General features: G+C 41.5%; 3 protein-coding genes across 13 annotated transcripts in view; all 3 read right to left on the reverse strand.

Annotated features, from left to right (window-relative positions):
* The window catches only part of tns1b (tensin 1b), a 165,122-nt gene extending 163,416 nt beyond the window's left edge, over positions 1-1,706 (reverse strand). For 4 of the 11 annotated variants that reach the window (XM_069532437.1, XM_069532446.1, XM_069532442.1 and 1 more), the window contains exon 1: positions 1,264-1,696. In XM_069532437.1, coding sequence (XP_069388538.1) covers positions 1,264-1,365 — 102 coding nt within the window. In that variant the 5' untranslated portion in view covers positions 1,366-1,696. Of the gene's footprint in view, positions 1-1,263 lie in introns of all 11 variants that reach the window. The other 7 variants (XM_069532439.1, XM_069532435.1, XM_069532443.1 and 4 more) reach the window with 3 other exon arrangements.
* A 2,556-nt stretch (positions 1,707-4,262) lies between these two features.
* Positions 4,263-11,258, reverse strand: cyp27a1.1 (cytochrome P450, family 27, subfamily A, polypeptide 1.1). Its single transcript, XM_020099627.2, has 9 exons — positions 10,992-11,258; positions 10,326-10,507; positions 9,783-9,982; positions 8,085-8,282; positions 7,210-7,373; positions 6,416-6,582; positions 6,158-6,239; positions 5,799-5,999; positions 4,263-4,757 (listed from the first exon to the last, which is right to left on the reverse strand). The coding sequence occupies exons 1-9, from the start codon at positions 11,226-11,228 to the stop codon at positions 4,626-4,628; spliced, it is 1,563 nt and encodes a 520-aa protein (XP_019955186.2). The 5' UTR covers positions 11,229-11,258; the 3' UTR covers positions 4,263-4,625.
* A 2,058-nt stretch (positions 11,259-13,316) lies between these two features.
* On the reverse strand, positions 13,317-17,128 carry bcs1l (BC1 (ubiquinol-cytochrome c reductase) synthesis-like). Its single transcript, XM_020099630.2, has 8 exons — positions 16,962-17,128; positions 16,468-16,841; positions 15,785-15,924; positions 15,484-15,678; positions 15,170-15,233; positions 14,896-15,068; positions 14,582-14,699; positions 13,317-13,619 (listed from the first exon to the last, which is right to left on the reverse strand). Exons 2-8 carry the CDS (start codon positions 16,785-16,787, stop codon positions 13,367-13,369), a joined length of 1,263 nt encoding a protein of 420 aa, XP_019955189.1. The 5' UTR covers positions 16,788-16,841; positions 16,962-17,128; the 3' UTR covers positions 13,317-13,366.
* Positions 17,129-17,916: the final 788 nt, after the last annotated feature.

Raw genomic sequence — 17,916 nt, forward strand, 5'->3', positions numbered from 1 at the left:
TGCCCCTCGGGGTAGTTCTGCAGTTGCCAACCTCCAACTTAAGGTCGTAAAACCTCAATGACTACAACTGCATGAAGTTTGCAATAAATCAAACTCAATGGCAACTTGAAATGTATAAAAAAGGAAATGGATAAGTAATTAAAACATCTAGTTTCTGCCACACCTACAAACTTGGTCAAATCTCCTGAAAAAAGATAAGTATATCTCAGATCCAGGATCTCAATATCTCAACGGTGCTGGATTAAAAGTGTTAAATAACTTCCTGTTTTAAATCATTTCTAATGAAGACGACGGACAGGACAATGGGTGGTGCTGGTGAGGGAGAGCTTGATCTCATTGGATCAGGCTGCAGGAGTATGCCACACAAACAAAGTTGGGTAAACCACAGCAGAAGGGCACTGGAGATGCACTGAAAGGCTTGTCATACAAACACGCCACAGAGCTGTGGTTTTAGTGAGCAGCTCCAGACTAAATAAAAAGACTTTAACTTTGAAGTTACTGCAGAGCATCATCAATGCAAACAAGTCATTGATGATGATTGATGAAATACAAAGTTGTGTCCTATTATGTTCATTCACGTAAATCCAGCCTCTGTTAGCCTGCAGGGAGAAGTGAGGTTTGGATCAGACAGAGTAAGAAATGAGTGCAGGTCACAGGTCACAGGTCAGTGACCACATTCCACCAGAGAGCAGAGCTTCTGGCTGCAGAACCACATCATATTCAACAAGTGCTGCAGTGAACACACATCTAAACCCTCAGCACCAGCAACATTAGGCAGAGGGAATAATTTCCATTACATCACTGCTGCAACAATCACTACTTTTCATCCCTTTTGTCATGGAGTCAAGCATGACTGAACTTGGACTTTTCGGAGTTGCCCCTGGCAGAGTCATTATGGTGAATGGTTTACCTCATTCTAACCTGATGTCAGAGCAGGAATTAGACACACATTATCCCTGAGTGAGGCTGCTGCACGAACTGTTTGAATGAACACCATTAAGGTGTGTTCTTCTGAAGTGACTGAAACATTACTGTTGTTTCTTCTTGCTGTTGATGGTGCAGCTGTGGAATCAGAGGAGTCTAACCAGACTGAGAACACTTTGATTCGTTTGTCAAGTAGATGCTTATCTCGATCATACAGATCTCCAACAGAGAAATCTAGAGTATAGTATGTGCAAATGAAAACAAGCTGCAGCCACTCTCTCAGTAAAGTGGAGCTCAGACGCCCAAACTTGTGCGCAGACACTTGAGTCCACTTCTTACCTTCCTCGCGCTCTCTTTCTTCTTCTCCTCCTCATGCTGCTGGACTGCAGGCATTGGCAGGAAGTCCTCTTCACAGCAGATGAAGCTCACCGTGCATCCCATCCGAGCGACGCCAGGGCGCACACGTCCTTACCCATCCAACTGTCTGCGCACCAAACACGAGGACCCGCTCCTCTCCTCTGCTCTCCTCTCCTCTCCTCTGCTCTCCTCTCCTCTCCTCTCCTCTCCTCTGCTCTGCTCTGCTCTTCTCTCCTCTGCTCTCCTCTCCTCTTCTCTCCTCTCCTCTGCTGCTGCTGCTCGTGCGGCTGCAGGTGGACACTTGTTGCGTTATCGCCTCATTTTACGCACAAACGCACCGCGATTGTACCTGTTCTCAATGCAGTTTCCAGCAGATTCTGACAGGAGCTGTGTTCACGCACTGACCCACAGAGCCACACTGAGATGAAGTGACTCATTGCAGACTGACACACACACATACACACACAAACACACACACACCTTCACATGTGTGCTGTGATTGGTGGTTCAGCCTGTCAGCCACTCCCAGCTGACACTGATGGTTTTATAGTCTGCATGGCGTGCAAGCACACACACAGTGTTTATATTTGAAAGGGGGCTAAATAGTACACACACATACACCATTTTCTGGGTACTAACTTAAACTTGGCCATAGTCACCACTTTCCCTAACTTGACCTTAACCTGAACTTAACTTTAAGAGTGTGAGAGAGAGAGAGAGAGAGAGAGAGATTCTTATTAGGACTTTGCTTTGACATCCATTCATTGTGGACGGCCTAACCAAAACCTTATCCTTAAACATGACCAATGAATGCCTAACCCTAACCTAAACCTCACCAGAGTTCTCATTTGACCTCTAACCTTATCCACGACCTCAGTGTTCTTACTGGAATAAGTTTTAAAGACACACACGTACACACACAGGATTTCCTGGAGACTTACATTAACCTCAACCTGATTCTTGTTGTTCTAGGTTTGTTCCCTCATGGTTGATGCACCTATTGTACGTCAGCTAAACGAAATGTAATGTGACCTCAACCTGACCATAACCTAACCTCAACTGTAACCTGACTTCAACCTCATTTTACCTCCAACCTTGTCCACATCCTCAGTGTCTATACTATACTGTGTGTGTGTGTGTGTGTGTCATTCAGGACCTTCAGAACAAACTGCTACACTAGACTGACACCTAAAGTCTAGTGGAGTATGTCTCCCCCCGCTGGATGACTGATGAAGTGATCACAAACAATTTGCTTTTTTCCCCTTTTATTGTTGAATTGTATATTTTATTGAAATCTTTTAATCAGTTTCTGTGTCCACTGCATAAAGATACATTTATATAATCAAAGCTTTACTACTAACGTTACGTTATGCCAGCAGCCCATAAGACAATCTTATGTTGTGTGCTGTGTACAGTTTATAACAAAACTGGGTACGCCCCTCCATCAATATCACTAAAATAATAAGTAAGTGTTCCAGTTGAATGCAATTGCATCAGTTTCAGTCAGTCTGAGAAGAATGAGACTCATTAATTCTTTACAAATAAGTGTTGCTGTTCCATCTAACTAAAGCTTTGGGATAGGTGTTCTATTAGATTGGAGTCAGTAGACATACTGTACCTGGCCATGTTATTTATTTTTTCTTTACAAACTCAAGTGTGATTCTTGCAGTGTGTTAGGGATCCTCGTCATCTGGAGGTCAGGAGTTCTGATCTGGGATCTTTTCATTCAGTATTCATTGAGTCACATTCATTCATACCCATGGTGTCATCTCCTGTTGCATTCATTCAGCCTCTTATCAGCACACTCCAGCCTCCAGTTCCTCACCATGTGGAGCCATGACACATTAGATAGAACCCGGAAAAATCAAGGCTTAACTTTAAATTGCAGGTGTGATAACTTTGTTGAGCTGAGGTTGCATCTATATTTTCAGTGTAGTTGATGTAAAGGGTTTTTTAATTATAAATAAGATAACCTGCACAACACTTCAACTTAAAAGTGATACAACTATTGTAAGTTTACACATTTTTCTCCTGTGACAGATCCGTGACTCCAAGCCAATCAATTTGATTTATGTCAGGGGAACGTGAAGGCCAGTCAATAGCATCAATGCCTTAGTCATCCAGGAACTGCCTACACACTCTGGCCACATGAGGCCAAGCATTGTCCTGCACCAGGAGGAATCCAGGATTTCATCCCGGTACCTAACAGTGTTCAGGAGACTGTTGGCTATGACATGCAGGTCTGTGCTACGCTCCAAGGATAAACCTCCCCAGACCATCATGTTGTTACAGGCAGCTTAACGTTCACCACAGCTTCTCCAGACTTTCACATCTGTCACATGTGCTCAGAGTGAAACTGCTCTCAGCTGTGAAGAGAACAGGAAGTCAGTGGTGGACCTGCCAATTCTGTTGGTGTTCTCCTGGCAAATGCCAATCCAGCTGCACGGTGCTGGGCTAGGGGCACAGGTCCCACTAGAGGACGTTGGGCCCTCATGTCACCCTCATGGAGTCTGTTTGTCACAGTTTGGTCAGAAACACGCACACCAGTAGCCTGCTGGAGGTCATTTTGTAGGACTCTGTCTGTGCTCCTCCTGTTCCTCCTCACACAAAGGAGCAGATACCGTCCTCCTGCTGAGTTGATGCTCTTCTACGGCCCTGTCCATCTCTCCTTGTGTAACGCCGGTCTCCTGATATCTCCTCCATGCTCCTGAGATTGTGGGAGACACAGCGGACCTTCTTGCGACCGCACGAAAATAGCCAAATGTCAGTTCCTTAAGGGCATCAATAAGAACTGAAAATGAACAATGTATTTGTTATAGAGGGAATCGAAATGAGGCTGGGCTGGATTCACTTCTATATCACACACACACAATGAATCACCACATCTCCTTGTGTTGTGAATAATTATTAAATAATACAATTCAGCTTCTATGTTTTATTTTAAATTAAGTGAGCAAATGGAAAATAACCAAAGACTTCTAACTAAATATTTTTTTATTTGCATGAAAGTGGAAGCTCAGACATGACCTTCAGTATAATTTTTTTGAAGGAAGGAGACCATTTTATAAGAAAACAAAAAATAAAATGTCCATGTAACCACAGCATCATTTATATTTAATAAAAAAAACTATGCATCTTGCTGGTGTATGATATTGATGTATGTTTATGATACTGCTAGCATTCAGAAGCATTAGTCGGTATCTCTGTATATGTATATAGATAAACATGTGTTTTATTTTTATATTTGATAGGGTTAAGCTTGCAAATCTGCTGCTAGAGTCAGACATTCTTAAAAACAGATAGAAACACTCAGACACAACATTTGCTTTAAAACCAAACACAAATCAAGTTGCGTTTTCACGTCGTCTGGACACAAAGTGCAGGTTCACTTGCTGATCTGGAACCAGGACAGTGCGGCTGATGCATTTCAACTCTCCCATCGTTGGGTCTGGCTTGATTTCGAAAAGCCTGATTAGCTGGGAGGGACAAAAAGAAATATGGAGTTACTGAAGTCACTTTATTATAGACCTGACAGAATGAGAAGATAATGCCACGAGGCTATGTTGACATCCTAAAACCTGTCTAAACCTGAAAGTTGCACTTATCTGTATTTCTGTGTTTAATTTTCTTATTGTAAAATAATTATTGTTCTCCACAGCTCTGCTGAGCATTTTGCATGCATCAGCTCATTCCTTAATTTAACTGGCCACAAACAAAGTAAGCAACCAGCTGGTGAACACAGGAAAAAAGGTTTTCTGAAGACTTGCTGAAATTGAATTGGAGTTGACATCAGAGACTATAACAGCGTGTGCTGGATGTATAAATAAATAATTTACTTCAAATACATTTACAACAATTTTGCAAGTTGGTTTTATGTGATGCTTCTTCTGCTGCCCTCCAGTGGCCAAAAAGAAGACAAACCAGTTTAATGTGTCATTATTGGTGAAAATACTACAAAACACTTTTATGTTGCTCACACATAGGCTTCATCTACACTGTTGTGCAGTTAAATTCTGCATTTTACAATGATACAACTGCTTACATGTGTAAGAGATGAGCTATTCAAACAATCTGTGTACGTCGGCATGTGCCCAGTGTATCAGAGCGGTCATGTGATATGGATTTTCGAGGATGTCAGTATGGACGGGGATCAATACTGACAGCAAAAACATTTACATACACAGAGGTCTTTCGTATCACAATCAACTTATTGCTTTGAGCAATGGGATATTTTCCATTGGGTTTCTGTGTAGCAACATTTGAACCAGAATCTGATGACACTTGATGGGTTATTTGGTCAATTAAACACATCTGTACAACCCTAGTGAAGCAGATTAACAAAGCTTCTTATAGTTATGAATTACTAATTAATACCTGGATGTTTGTTTCACTTTCATGTAGTTTATGTAGTCAATAATATTGAAAGAGAACTGAAGCGACGTTTTCAGGCACTCTATTGATCCTGTGTTTTCAGGAGATGTTTTTAAAAGTTTTTTTTTTCCCCACTTGTCACTTACCTGAAAAACAACCATGTACATCTCAAGCTCAGCAATCCGGCGACCGACGCAGCCTCTCACTCCGAAGCCAAACGGAATGGAGCCGAAGGGGTGTGGCATCTGGCGGCCATCACGGAGCCATCTCTCTGGCCTAAACGTGAATGGCTCTGGGAACGTGTCTTCATCGTGACTGATGGCGTAGTGACAAAGCTTGAAAGCAGTCTGGAGAAGCCATAGTGGAGATATCATGAAATTCTGATATTATACACATTATAAACTTATACTACTATTCTAAAAGGTTACTTTTTTCTTTAAGTTATAATAAAAGTGCTCACAAAACTAATACAAAATGTCTGATAAAGGTTCAAAAAACAACCCACTTTCTTTGAAAATTGATATCCACCAATAGCAACGCTCTTTTCTGAAGTGATCCTCCCATTTATAGGAACCACAGGGTACATCCTGCAAACGAGAAAGATTCATTTTTTTGTTTCCTCTGGACAAATATGTAAAATCTTATCAAGAAAACAAAGACTACTCATCTAGATCCCCTTCCAATACCATGTATTTCCATGTTTTTACATCACTCTGGCTAATGAACCCCATCACAACACCTTATCCTCTCTAACCAGTTCTACCTCAGTGCTTCCTTGATGACAGCCCTTAAATATGGCATCCGAGTGACCTCTGCAGCAGAGGGGGTCTGGTCTGCCGGTACGAAGTTGGACACTTCTTTATACAGTCTGTCCTGGCTCTGGGGTTCCCGGGACAGCAGGTGCAAAGTCCAAGTGAGGGTATTGGACGTCTTAAAAAACAAAAAGATGCCAATAAGAAGACAGGCAGAGAGAGCTATGCATCTTCTCATAACTAAAATGTTTATGCTGCAGAAAATGAGCGGTGACATCTCAGAATGGTGACTGTGGATGTACATTGTGACATCTTAAATAAACCAGCAATAGCATAAGATGTGTTCAGAGTGGGTCATAAAAGCTAAAAGCTTTTTTGTATTCTTCTACAATTCTGTTCAAAGTCATAACAAAGTACAAATATTAATACAAGTATTAGGGCTGTATTTATTCTCATAATATTATGTGAATAAAGTCTACATTTTAAGAAAATAAAATAGTACCATTACAAGGATAAGGAAGTGTAATGTTACGAGAATAATTGTGTTATTTTATGAGATTAAAACTTTTTTTTTACTTATGATAATGTGATGCTGATGAGCCAAAATATTAAGTAGTCCTTAAATTATTTATTATTTGAACACAGGGAACAGCCTGATCTTCCAATATTCTCCCTGTAAAATGACAAATAGCCTAAAGTTACGACTTTATTTCCCTAAAATTATGACTTCATTCTGGTAATATCACAACATCATTCAGTTTTTTTTTCTTCAACATGGCCCTAACACTTGATGTATCATATTTACCGTGTCCACTCCTGCTAAGAGGAGCTCAGTGATGCTGCCGTACACGTCCTTCAGGCTCATCTCAGTGTTAGAGAGGAGGTACGTGAGATATTCTCCCTCCACATCCTGCCGGTTGTCCACACGCCGCTGAATGTCCTCCATCTTCTTATCAATCAGCACTTTAGCTAGTATAAGTGCAGAAATGTGTTTCAATTTAGCATCCATGTACAGACAAAATTAATGCCTCAAACATTTTCTTCTGTGTTTTAAAGTTAAATAAAAGCTAAATAATTTTATATTTTGGTAAATATGTCATTCGCTTTCTTGCAAAAAGTTAGATGAGAGGATTGATGCCACTGTCATCATTGTACAATGAGGCTATGAAATGGGGGGAAACAGAAATATACGATTAATCTCAAACAAAGACAAATTATACTTTGTACCAAATTGAGATACTAGCTCCTTTACATTTGTAGTTTAGTATGTCAAATAGTACAGTAGTAATGCAAATGATAGTGTATAACATGGATTTATGTTGCACATTTAAAGGAACCAAAGGCCATTTAACAAAGTTAGGAAAATGAAAAGTATAAATGAAATGAATATTAGTCAATACATTGATATCAGAGATTTTTATAGTCCGACAATTGGTACCAAATGTACAGTATCAGTTGGCCAGCACTGGTTCTGTAGTTTGATATTCTTCAGCTTTGACAGTGGTATCATGTTTTTCATCTAATTCTTCACAATAATTTTTTGAGTCAAAGAATAAACGAAACAGTGTATTTCCCCAAATAAACATCACTGAACTTTGAGTAATGACACACCAAATTAACATCTAAACAGGAAGTCCACTTTATTCAACACCTCTGCTGCGCTTGTTTTGTTCAACTCACCAAAAGTGAAGATGCCATCCCAGCCGGCGATGTAGCGTTTCCAGTAGGGCAGCAGATTGCGGCTCCACTTGGGTGTCATCATTGCAGGCATGCTGTTTGTGAACATCTCACCTATGGCGTTGATGAAGTCTTGTGTACCTGCAGGGATTTCCTTTTCCAGACTCCCAAGCCTGGTCTCAAACAGAATGGAAGCAATACCTGAGTGGAGATGGTTAAGAAATAAGATGAGATAAGATACATGTAATACTTTATTAGTCCCACAATGGGGATATTTGTAATATTACAGCATTAAGAGTCAAAAATAGGCATCACCAAGTTATAATAAAACATGCAATACTTGTGTAAGGATAATAATACTTCAATGTGAGTAAGGAAGATCAGAAAAACATCAAAATGATCAAAACCTGTCTTCATACCAGATAACAACCATCAATACCAATAATGAGACTTATAGAGTTCATGTATATGTTCTTGAGGTCCCTCTCCCCTCCCCTGACCCCACCACCCCATCTCTCTCTCTATTCTACTCCCTCATTGTCACCCACCTCCTTTTTCCCCATTTTTCTCGGCTCACCCCAACCGGTCGAGGCAGATGGCCGCCCACACTGAGTCTGGTTCTACCAGAGGTTTCTCCCAGTTAAAGAGAGAGTTTTTCCCGTCCACAGTCACCAAAGGGCTGCTCATTGTGGGAACTGTTGGGTTTAATATGATAGCTTCTGACTCTGCAACCTATGAGAGTAGGTATTTAGTTCAATTTAGTTTAAAAACAAATAAATAAATAGAATAAAAATGGCACAGAGAGGTAATGACGTCTGATCTACTGAGCGGACCACATGGCTTTCATAGCACTGCCATACAAGCCAGTAGCCAGTCAGATTACCATTAGCCTCTCTCAACGGTATTGTGATTAATAGGCTGAAACACTTGATGACACCATAATTTATTCTTCTTCTAGCCATGGATTTTATTATTGTTCTTGTGAAGCACTTTGTAACTTTGTTTAGATAAGTGCTATACCAGTACAGTTATTATTATTATTATTATCATTATTATTATTATTATTTGATTTGAGCAATTGTACCATTAATTTGAACAAGTGCACTTAGTAGAGCCTGAGTGATGGGACCTACTGTTGGTGAACAATAGATGGGGCTGCGTGTGGAGCCAAAGCCTGCCACCACATGTCTCCTTTGTTATGAAGACAACTCAGTCTCCCAGAGTCCTTTATCTTCTCGCCTAGGTGTGAAACCTGCCCCTGGACCCAACTTCCGGCTACTATTGTCACTGTGTGCCTGTGAGGTCACCAGGCCAATAAAACCCCAGTTCCCCCTCTGACTCAGTTCTCCTGGAGGAGAAGTGGGTCTCTCTCTCTCTCTCTCTCTTCCTTATCACTTCTCCTGGAAGAAAGGTGCACCTCTCATGCTCACCTAGCCAGGGAGACATTCTGCATAACCAAGCTCTTTCGACCTCCAAGCATGGCCTGCCTGAAGCAGACTGCTAAAACATTTCAAAAGGAAGCAACGCCAGAGTTATTTTCATAATGAATTGAATTTTGCCAACAATATTAAAATTCAATATTTTTCTGACAGTCAAAGTTATTGAATGCCCAAAGGCACATCATTTAATGGTGCCACGTTCAGGTAGAATAATCCCAACATGAGTGTGCAGCTTTTATTGTCTTTCAGATTTTCTACAAACCCTCTAGTGAGAACTGATAGAGCTCATTGGCCACGTTGGTCACCAGATCTCCTGTTGGGCTGCTCTGGCGCAGAAAGTAGATCCTCTTGACGAAGTCTGTAACCACAGCATTGATAGCACCACCATACTGTGCAGAGTCCTTTGGGTGCAGCATTCGCTTGTTCAGCATCGCCCTCAGGTTGTGCCACTGCTCACCCTCCCTGGGAACAGAAGCCATCAATTATGGACACTGCAGCTTAGAAATCCAATTAGACCCATTTGGAATGCAAACATTGACTTTTTTTCATAAGATCAAATAATTTAGATTTCATCCAAATCCAAATCAAATTCATCTCACCAAACGTGTTCCACACCACCCCTAAAAACGATTTGTCCCCAGACCTGATTCAACATTTAAATTACTCTAGGTTTAATAATTCAATTAAAATATTGGGGTTGGAAAGTTGACAGCTAGCATGAGACAACATGGTAATATTAAATGTCTGGATTATAAACGTCAATCACCAACAGGTCACCATCATTCCATCCATTTTTCTATCTTACACCGTGAAAGGCCCGTAGCCAAATCCTCTCATGTCCCGATAGTCTCTCCACAGCGACATGTCTCCTCGACATGGGAACTTGTCATCATTCCTCATGACTTCCTCCAGCAGCTTTGGCGTGTTCACGGATACCGCCTTCAGTCCGTCTCTGTATATGGGCCCATAGCGCTGCTTCTCATAGATCTAATGGCAAGAGAGATGAATTAGCAGATACACAAGCAGTCTGAGAAATCATTAGGTGAGAAGAAAAAAAATAGAAATGCTACTGATGTGAACACAACTCGTGACGAGGAAAATGTATAGAGAATGAGCAGAGCATGTGAGTGTGTAATTATTTAGGCATGACTGATGGCAACAGAAAGCAGGGGAAACAATCCTCTCCTCTGTGAGAGTGAGCGGAGATTAGCACTATTTATATGGGGGTTACCATGGGAACCAAGGTAATTCAACAGGAGGCCTGAAACTTTCTCGTATGCATCGACACTGGGGCAAATGAAATAAGCACAGCAGAGTCAAAACAGGGATTTCTGCTATGCATTAAAACATCCAGTGTACACTACTGGATGCAGATTAAAACAAGGATGCATCACTGTGATAGAAGCCTGGTGAATATATAAATATGTGACCTCAGGACACCATGCCAAGCAATGTGCTGCAGCTGGCATACCTGTAACTCATGCACACGGTTGTAGAAACCCTGGAACGCTATTCTGTAGATCATCTCCAAGAAGCTGACATGTGGCAGGTCCTTCACAGTCCGAGGTTTGTCCTGGAAGGTGGAGAGGACCCCCGGGGCAGATGAGGTGCTTCTCAACCTGGAGCGGAACCGGACCGCGGCGATGGGGCATGGCAGCAGCCAGCCGCCATTCCTTTTTGTTAAGCATCGGAACAGACCTGAAGCCATGATGATGGAAAAATAGTATAAACAATGGGCCCAGACCAGAGTAGCTAAGCAGGGAGGAGTCATGTCTCGCTGAATGATTAACCCTTCCACCCCAGCTCTCAAGGATCTACCAGGAACTGGAAGGGTAGAAGGTCATTCCACTCATATACATGAAATGCAAAATAAATGAGAGAGTCCTGTTTAGTGTGCTGGGTATCTAAAACACTTGGAAAACTACATAATCCAGACAAATATTGCTCAAATGCATTGTAACAATACTTTTTGCAGTGGTGCTTTTCCATGTACTACATATACATTTTTTAAAAATGAATGTCTTAACTATGATGTCGATGTTCTTGATGACAAAAAGAGACAATAGAGACTTTTAAACCTTATATTATTTAAACAATATTAGATTCAAATACACAGTACATCTCTGTATTCTGGAACTGTCTCTCTCCCTGGGAAGAACATCAAACCACATTGGTTATCTTTGGCTTTCTCTCCATTGCATAACTGAAAGCACAATTTTAAATAAATTATACTTGTGGTTTTATTATAAGTGTGAAAATCAATTGGTCTCTGCTCCATTTGAGTCTGCCTCTATTGGGGTTTTATTTTTCTTCTCTCCACAGTCACCATTTGTGAAAGGTCTCAACCTTACTATGTGAAGAGCGTAGAGATCATAGATGTTGTGCTTTAGGGCTTTTTGAATGAAATGTGTAAAATTTCTGTCATCTTGAAGACTAGTACTTTTACTTGTGAGTTTCTGGTCTAATAAGTTCTGGTCTAGTTTCTGCACAGTATCGTATATGATGGAAATCTATTTAGTATCATATTCATCTCTATAAATAGATGTGAATACTCAGAGTCTGAATTTGAGGGACTTTGGGGCCAGAAGCCATCTGGTTTCTTCTTCTAGTTTGACCAACCATGTTTGGTTCCCTATAGGTAAACGGTTGGTGGAGAAGTAAACACTGTAATGTCAAGTATGTGCTCTTTAATTTATCTGCATTAAAGGTTCAGTGTGTAGAATTTAGGGACATCTAGAGGTGACGTTTCATGTTGCAGACAAATACTTTGCATCTCACCCTCCCCTTCCCAACATGAAAGAGAACCTGTGGTGAACTTCAGTTATCATGAAAACTCAAAAGGTTTTAGTTTGTCCAGTTAGGACGACAGAAAAAAAACATTGTGGCCTCCACAGAGAGGACCCCCCCCCATGCAAATATTAAGTATTTAAATATAAAGCGACAATTCTACGGTAGAGAAAACAACAATTCATACACACCAGTGAAAACATCACTATTTCACATTCAATTTCTGCCAATAAATACCTTTCACCTAAATCTTACACACTGGACCTTTAAGATGCCAATAGTTGTTGGTAGAGATGAACCAAAATGTCATCTGGACCTGTCATGGATTTTTCATAGACACTGTCTCTTGTCCTCTCTGGGGCAGAGTGCAACAGGCTGCTGTGTTTGAGAAGTGGGAGAGCTTGGCGAAGGTCAAAGGCTTCACTCCCTAGACATCACAGATATGAGACTTCGCAACACTGTCTCCATAACTAGAAAATACATTTAATTGTTTAGGAACAAGCAGACCCGTAGATTAAATGATCTGTTGGGGTTTAAAGTGTGACTGCAGGAAAGCAGACTTCAGAATATGAGATAGCATCATGCACAGATGTTGTGTGGATGAATTCTGATTTTCTCCTTGGCCAAGCTTCAATAAATATTTCAGCATAAGACGTCAAAGGGCTCCTGAACGCTTCCTTCACTGATGAATGGGCACTGATCAGCAGATTTTCCACAACAGGACCTAAAACACCTACAAAAAGCATAGCTGTTTATGTTTTGTAATGTGAAATGTTGAATTCTTGGACTGTAAACAGTGAACAGAAGACAAAGTCTTGGCCCAAATATCCAGTCTTTACACCAAAAACCTAAAATATTGGTCTTTACCCCCAGAGGCTGATTTGTTGTCAGCTGATAGTCAATTGGCTTTTAGATTGGTATCATGTAGTCTATGGTATCATAGCACATTTGTTTTAATAATAATAATAATACTAATATACTTTCAACTGGAAACAAATGGTGAAAACTATTTATGTTTCTCATATTTCTCTTTATTCAACTCCAAACATCCTCTTCTCATCATCCTTTGATTTGGCCAACATTGTCTATAGATCCTGCAGAGTCCATTTTGTGCAGCAGAAAGTGTCCTTGCACCTGAGCAGCACTGATCTCAGAGTGGGCAGCTAACGCGCGCTCTGCAAACCGCTCTCCTTCAGAAGCAGGCTCTCCTGGGTAGAACCGCCGGAACATCTGGGTGAGCTGCCAGTGTGTGCAGTGGCCGATGTACTGCTTCAGATCCACACGGCCGGGTCGGATAAGCGCTGCGTCCAACCTGTGAGCAGAGAGCTCTCAATCAACATCACTGACAAAAAAAAAATGTCAAAGTCATATAGATAGGCCGTGAATAAACCAGTTATATAGTATAACTATAATTCTGTTGTTCAATTGTTGTTTTAAACTTTAAAATTGTTTTAATATTTTGAAGTTACTTGTTTTTTGTACACTTGGGGCAGCCCAAGAACTAACTATCTACTTTGGCCAGAGAGAGAGATGGTCGCTGGCAACGGCCCTGACTCAGTATTAACATCTGTCTCAGGTGATCCAATCACATTTGGATAGTTTGAACACACACGACACATTGAGGATGAATTTGAGCTCTGATCACTCAAACCACATTCGGAGGTGATCTGGAACATATGTGGCCACATTCTTTCAGTAATGTGAACACAAAGGTGTCCTGGGTCAGATTGAAGAGCTGGTTTTACATCGTCTGACCCACTGGTTTCATAAAGAACTGAACGGAATTGTACACTTGTCGGTGTTTTGCATACAGGGCACACCGGGCACAGACACTGGAAACACACACTCTCGCCCAAAGGCACGCGTGGGGTGTGTGTTCGTGTGGCTACATCCGCTAGCTTAAGCACTTCCAGATGGACATTTAGGCTGAATACACGGTGTAAATGACCTTATTTCCAGTTGGATATGACTGTCGGGGCTTTGATAATGAGTGAATTTTAATTTTTTTTAAGAAATATCCCGTTGAGGCTGTTAACTTGTGATCAGAACACCCAAATTAAAGGTTTGAACAGGGTCATTGTGGCAGACAGTGACAGCTGACTGCTGTGAGTGGAACCAAGACTCAGGGGGAAAGTGTGTGCAGGATGGAAAACTAAATCAAATTCGAAGAATAGGCAAAAGAGCTTTGTAGAGCTGAGGAGAACTGCAGAGTTCAGTGATGGCCAATGACGTTTACTATCAGCACTTTGTTTACAAATACCCATCCAGGCTTACCTGTCAATGAAATTGGTGGTCATAAAAACTATTCTGGCCTCAGAGGAAGCCACTCCATCCAGAGAGTTGAGCAGACCACTGAAGGTCAGTCTTCCCATTCCCTGATAGGCCAGAGGGTCTGTGAGGCAAAGACAAAGGTAACATGAAACACTAAGAACAGCCGCTGCCAATTTTAACTTGTGGATGAATGAAAAATCATATTATTAAAAATATATTTCTCAATACATTGATAAAAGTGAAAAATAATTAAGATTCATTAAGATGAAAGATTCTAACAACTAACCCTAAACCAAGTTTCCCCCAGCTCTACTTACTCTCTGGGGTAAGCGTGTCTCGACTGACGAAGGCTGCGTCCACATCCTCCAACAGTATGATGCTTTGCTGCGGTGCAACGCTCAGGAGGTGGTTGAGACGGTCGTCAGACAGGGTTCGGTCACTCAGACTCATCAGACAGATGCTGTAGCCCAGCTCACCAGCCAGTGCCGTGCTGAAGCAGAAAGATTCACAGACGCATGATGAGAACATACACAATAGGGTTTACTTGACTTAGTCCATCTACAGCAATACTTCAAGTACTAGCACACTCACATAAAGCTACTTTTTCCACATCCTGGGGGTCCATACAGCAGATATCCTCTTCTGTAGGGGATGCCTGCAAAGATAAAAATAGTTCAGGTGACCAAGACAGAGGATTGTGCTTTACAAAGCTGATCAACAACAAAATTGTACACATGCTGTAGCACATGCACAGACACCGACAAGGCCAAAACCATTACATCTGACAATAGAAGTGATCATGACAGTAAAACATAAATATATATTTAGATAATATCAATATAAATCACTGGAAGACAACTTTCATATATACCGAACAAATACGTTTGAGCCCTGGTATATTGTACCTCTGTCTGTATACCACTTGGGGTTTCCAATGAAGTCCTTCACATCGTCTACGAGCTTTTCAGCCACACCAGCCTCCAGGACCACGGAGCTCAGGGGCCTGCGTCGCCGTGGAAATCCAAAGGGTCTCCACTCAGCACCCATGGCTGTGTACATCACTGTCCGCCCCTCCTCCTGCTTCAGGGCCAGTTCTCTTGCTACAAAACATGATTTACAGCTGCACTGAATTGCCTATAAGTGGATAAAGGTCACAACACTAGTGCATATGACAAGAATCTCTAGGTACACACTGTAGCTTTTTACCTTCTTGTAGGATATTAAAGAAGATTTGTCTGTCTCTGCCTAAAGCAGTGAAGGTGACAGACTCCCATGGGGTTCCAGTGTTCAGATCCACCATCTGCTTCTCTCTGGTCCTCTCCACCCTGATCCACTTCCTCCCATACCTGCAGAGCACAATGGTGGACAATACCACAACATGCTATAAGTTAACTGATTCATAAATGTAGATATGTTAAGGTTGAAACGAAGGTCAAGTTCATATATTCTAATGTAAATTTACTAAAAATGTGTTTATAATGTTTACAGTAATTAACATATTTATGTTTATACATTCATAATTTAAATATTTCATAAGAACAGGAGTATCGATGTGTTGATCCTGCCTCTGTAGTGCTTTCACCTTTACCTTAGTCTGAGGCCTTTCTGGCTTCTTATTGGTTAGTTGAGTCACAAGAGAGTGAGAAGCAGGAAGTGCGTGTTGTAGATGACCAGTGTAAAGAACATTAAGGTCAGAAAGTGATCTGTTTCCATCTTGTTGCTTTACAAGAGTGATCCAACTACCCCACACTGAACCCTCACGTTACAGTGTTATCTCTATAATCTCATGTCGTACACCTCAAACCTGATGCAACGCTTTAAAAACAAGTGTGTAAAGCGTATTGATACCCTGCAGACCTACATGTAATCAAGTATGCCTTAACTCTCACCAGATGATGTGGTTTCCGGGGCTTGGGTGAAAGTCAAACTGCGTGTGCACCCGTCCGCTTTCATGTGCCAGGTAAGAGGTCTGCACGCTCAGGTGCTGGGTGTGCCTGGCGTGCTTGGTGATCCAGCTCAGCAGCCAGTGGTAGCTCTTGTCCCTGCTGGGGACCTCCAGAGTGATCATGTAGTTCCTGCGGAAGAAGACCATCCCCACCTGGGCACCTTTCCTGGCCACTGCCAATGCTGTGCCAACCCCAACCAGTCCAAAGCCTGCCCCGAAGTATGGGTTGTCCTTCAGGCCGTCCAGGAAGTCCGACAGAGGCATGATGCTGGGATCAGACTTTATACAGATGTGATGACGCCGTGTGGCAGCACAGACCTGCAGAGGAAAAGAGACAAGGCAGGCAGGTTGGAGATAAACAGTGTCTGTGGACCTGTAGCTTAGTTGTGCACACTAATGGCAGCTGCTGTTACTTTGTAATCATGACACAGTACTGACCTACATGTCTTCTCCTTCATCTCGTATGGCCATGGTGAGACACTGGTGGTCTCCACAGTTTCCCAGCAGACAGCGGGGCTCAGCCTCCTACAGCTCCATGTGTGCACTGTGTGGATTTCAGTGTGTTCAATTCAAGCAGCGACCTCTAGCAGCACTTCCTGTGTTTCATTGTTCTCACTCCGACGGCTCGCCTGGCCTCTGCACATTCGTTCCTCACCCCACATTGTGACAGGTTTTAGCTGACAAGCTAAAGTCAAGCAGGTGCATTGTGTCTTTTATTTAAAGTATGTAATAAAATGATGTGTGGATTTTACAGAAAGGAAGCAACAGTGGAGATTTAACTGCGGCCATGTGGTCCGTCGTTTGTGAAAACCCTTTATATACAGTATATGGTGAAAACACGGTAACGCCAGGCGCACTTTGAAAATTGATGTGCGTCTAATCATTGCATTACGGTACAGGTGCTCGCAGCGGAATAAAAGACAAACATTGAAAGTTTAATGACATTTATCGAGGACGTTTGATTAAATAAGTAAAAAGATTGTTGTTTACAGACAAGATATTAACACGTATAAGGAAATGGAATATTATGTTTCTGATAGAAATTTAAACGGATCGGCTACTTCTCCATGGCATTCATAACTTGCTCTTATTAAATCCTTAAAAGCTGATAGATTGTCTGCACGTCACAAGAGATTTTACACTAGAGATTTTCGCAGAAAGAAAAGGAAAGTTGGCGAGTTTTAAATTATAGCACACTATTTTTTAAAGATGTAACAAAGAATATTTCACCTCACTCTTGTTCATGGTGACCCTCACTGTCTGTATGTCAAGATTCAGTTTTGACCTAGAAATTTTGAGAAAATTAAGGGGAAATGTGGCTATTTTCTCACTATGGGATCCATAACATGCTCCCATTAAATATTAATTAAAACAAAATACACCTTAGTCTTAT

The sequence above is a fragment of the Paralichthys olivaceus genome, chromosome 10 (assembly GCF_024713975.1).
Source record: "Paralichthys olivaceus isolate ysfri-2021 chromosome 10, ASM2471397v2, whole genome shotgun sequence".
Classification (NCBI taxonomy): domain Eukaryota; kingdom Metazoa; phylum Chordata; class Actinopteri; order Pleuronectiformes; family Paralichthyidae; genus Paralichthys; species Paralichthys olivaceus.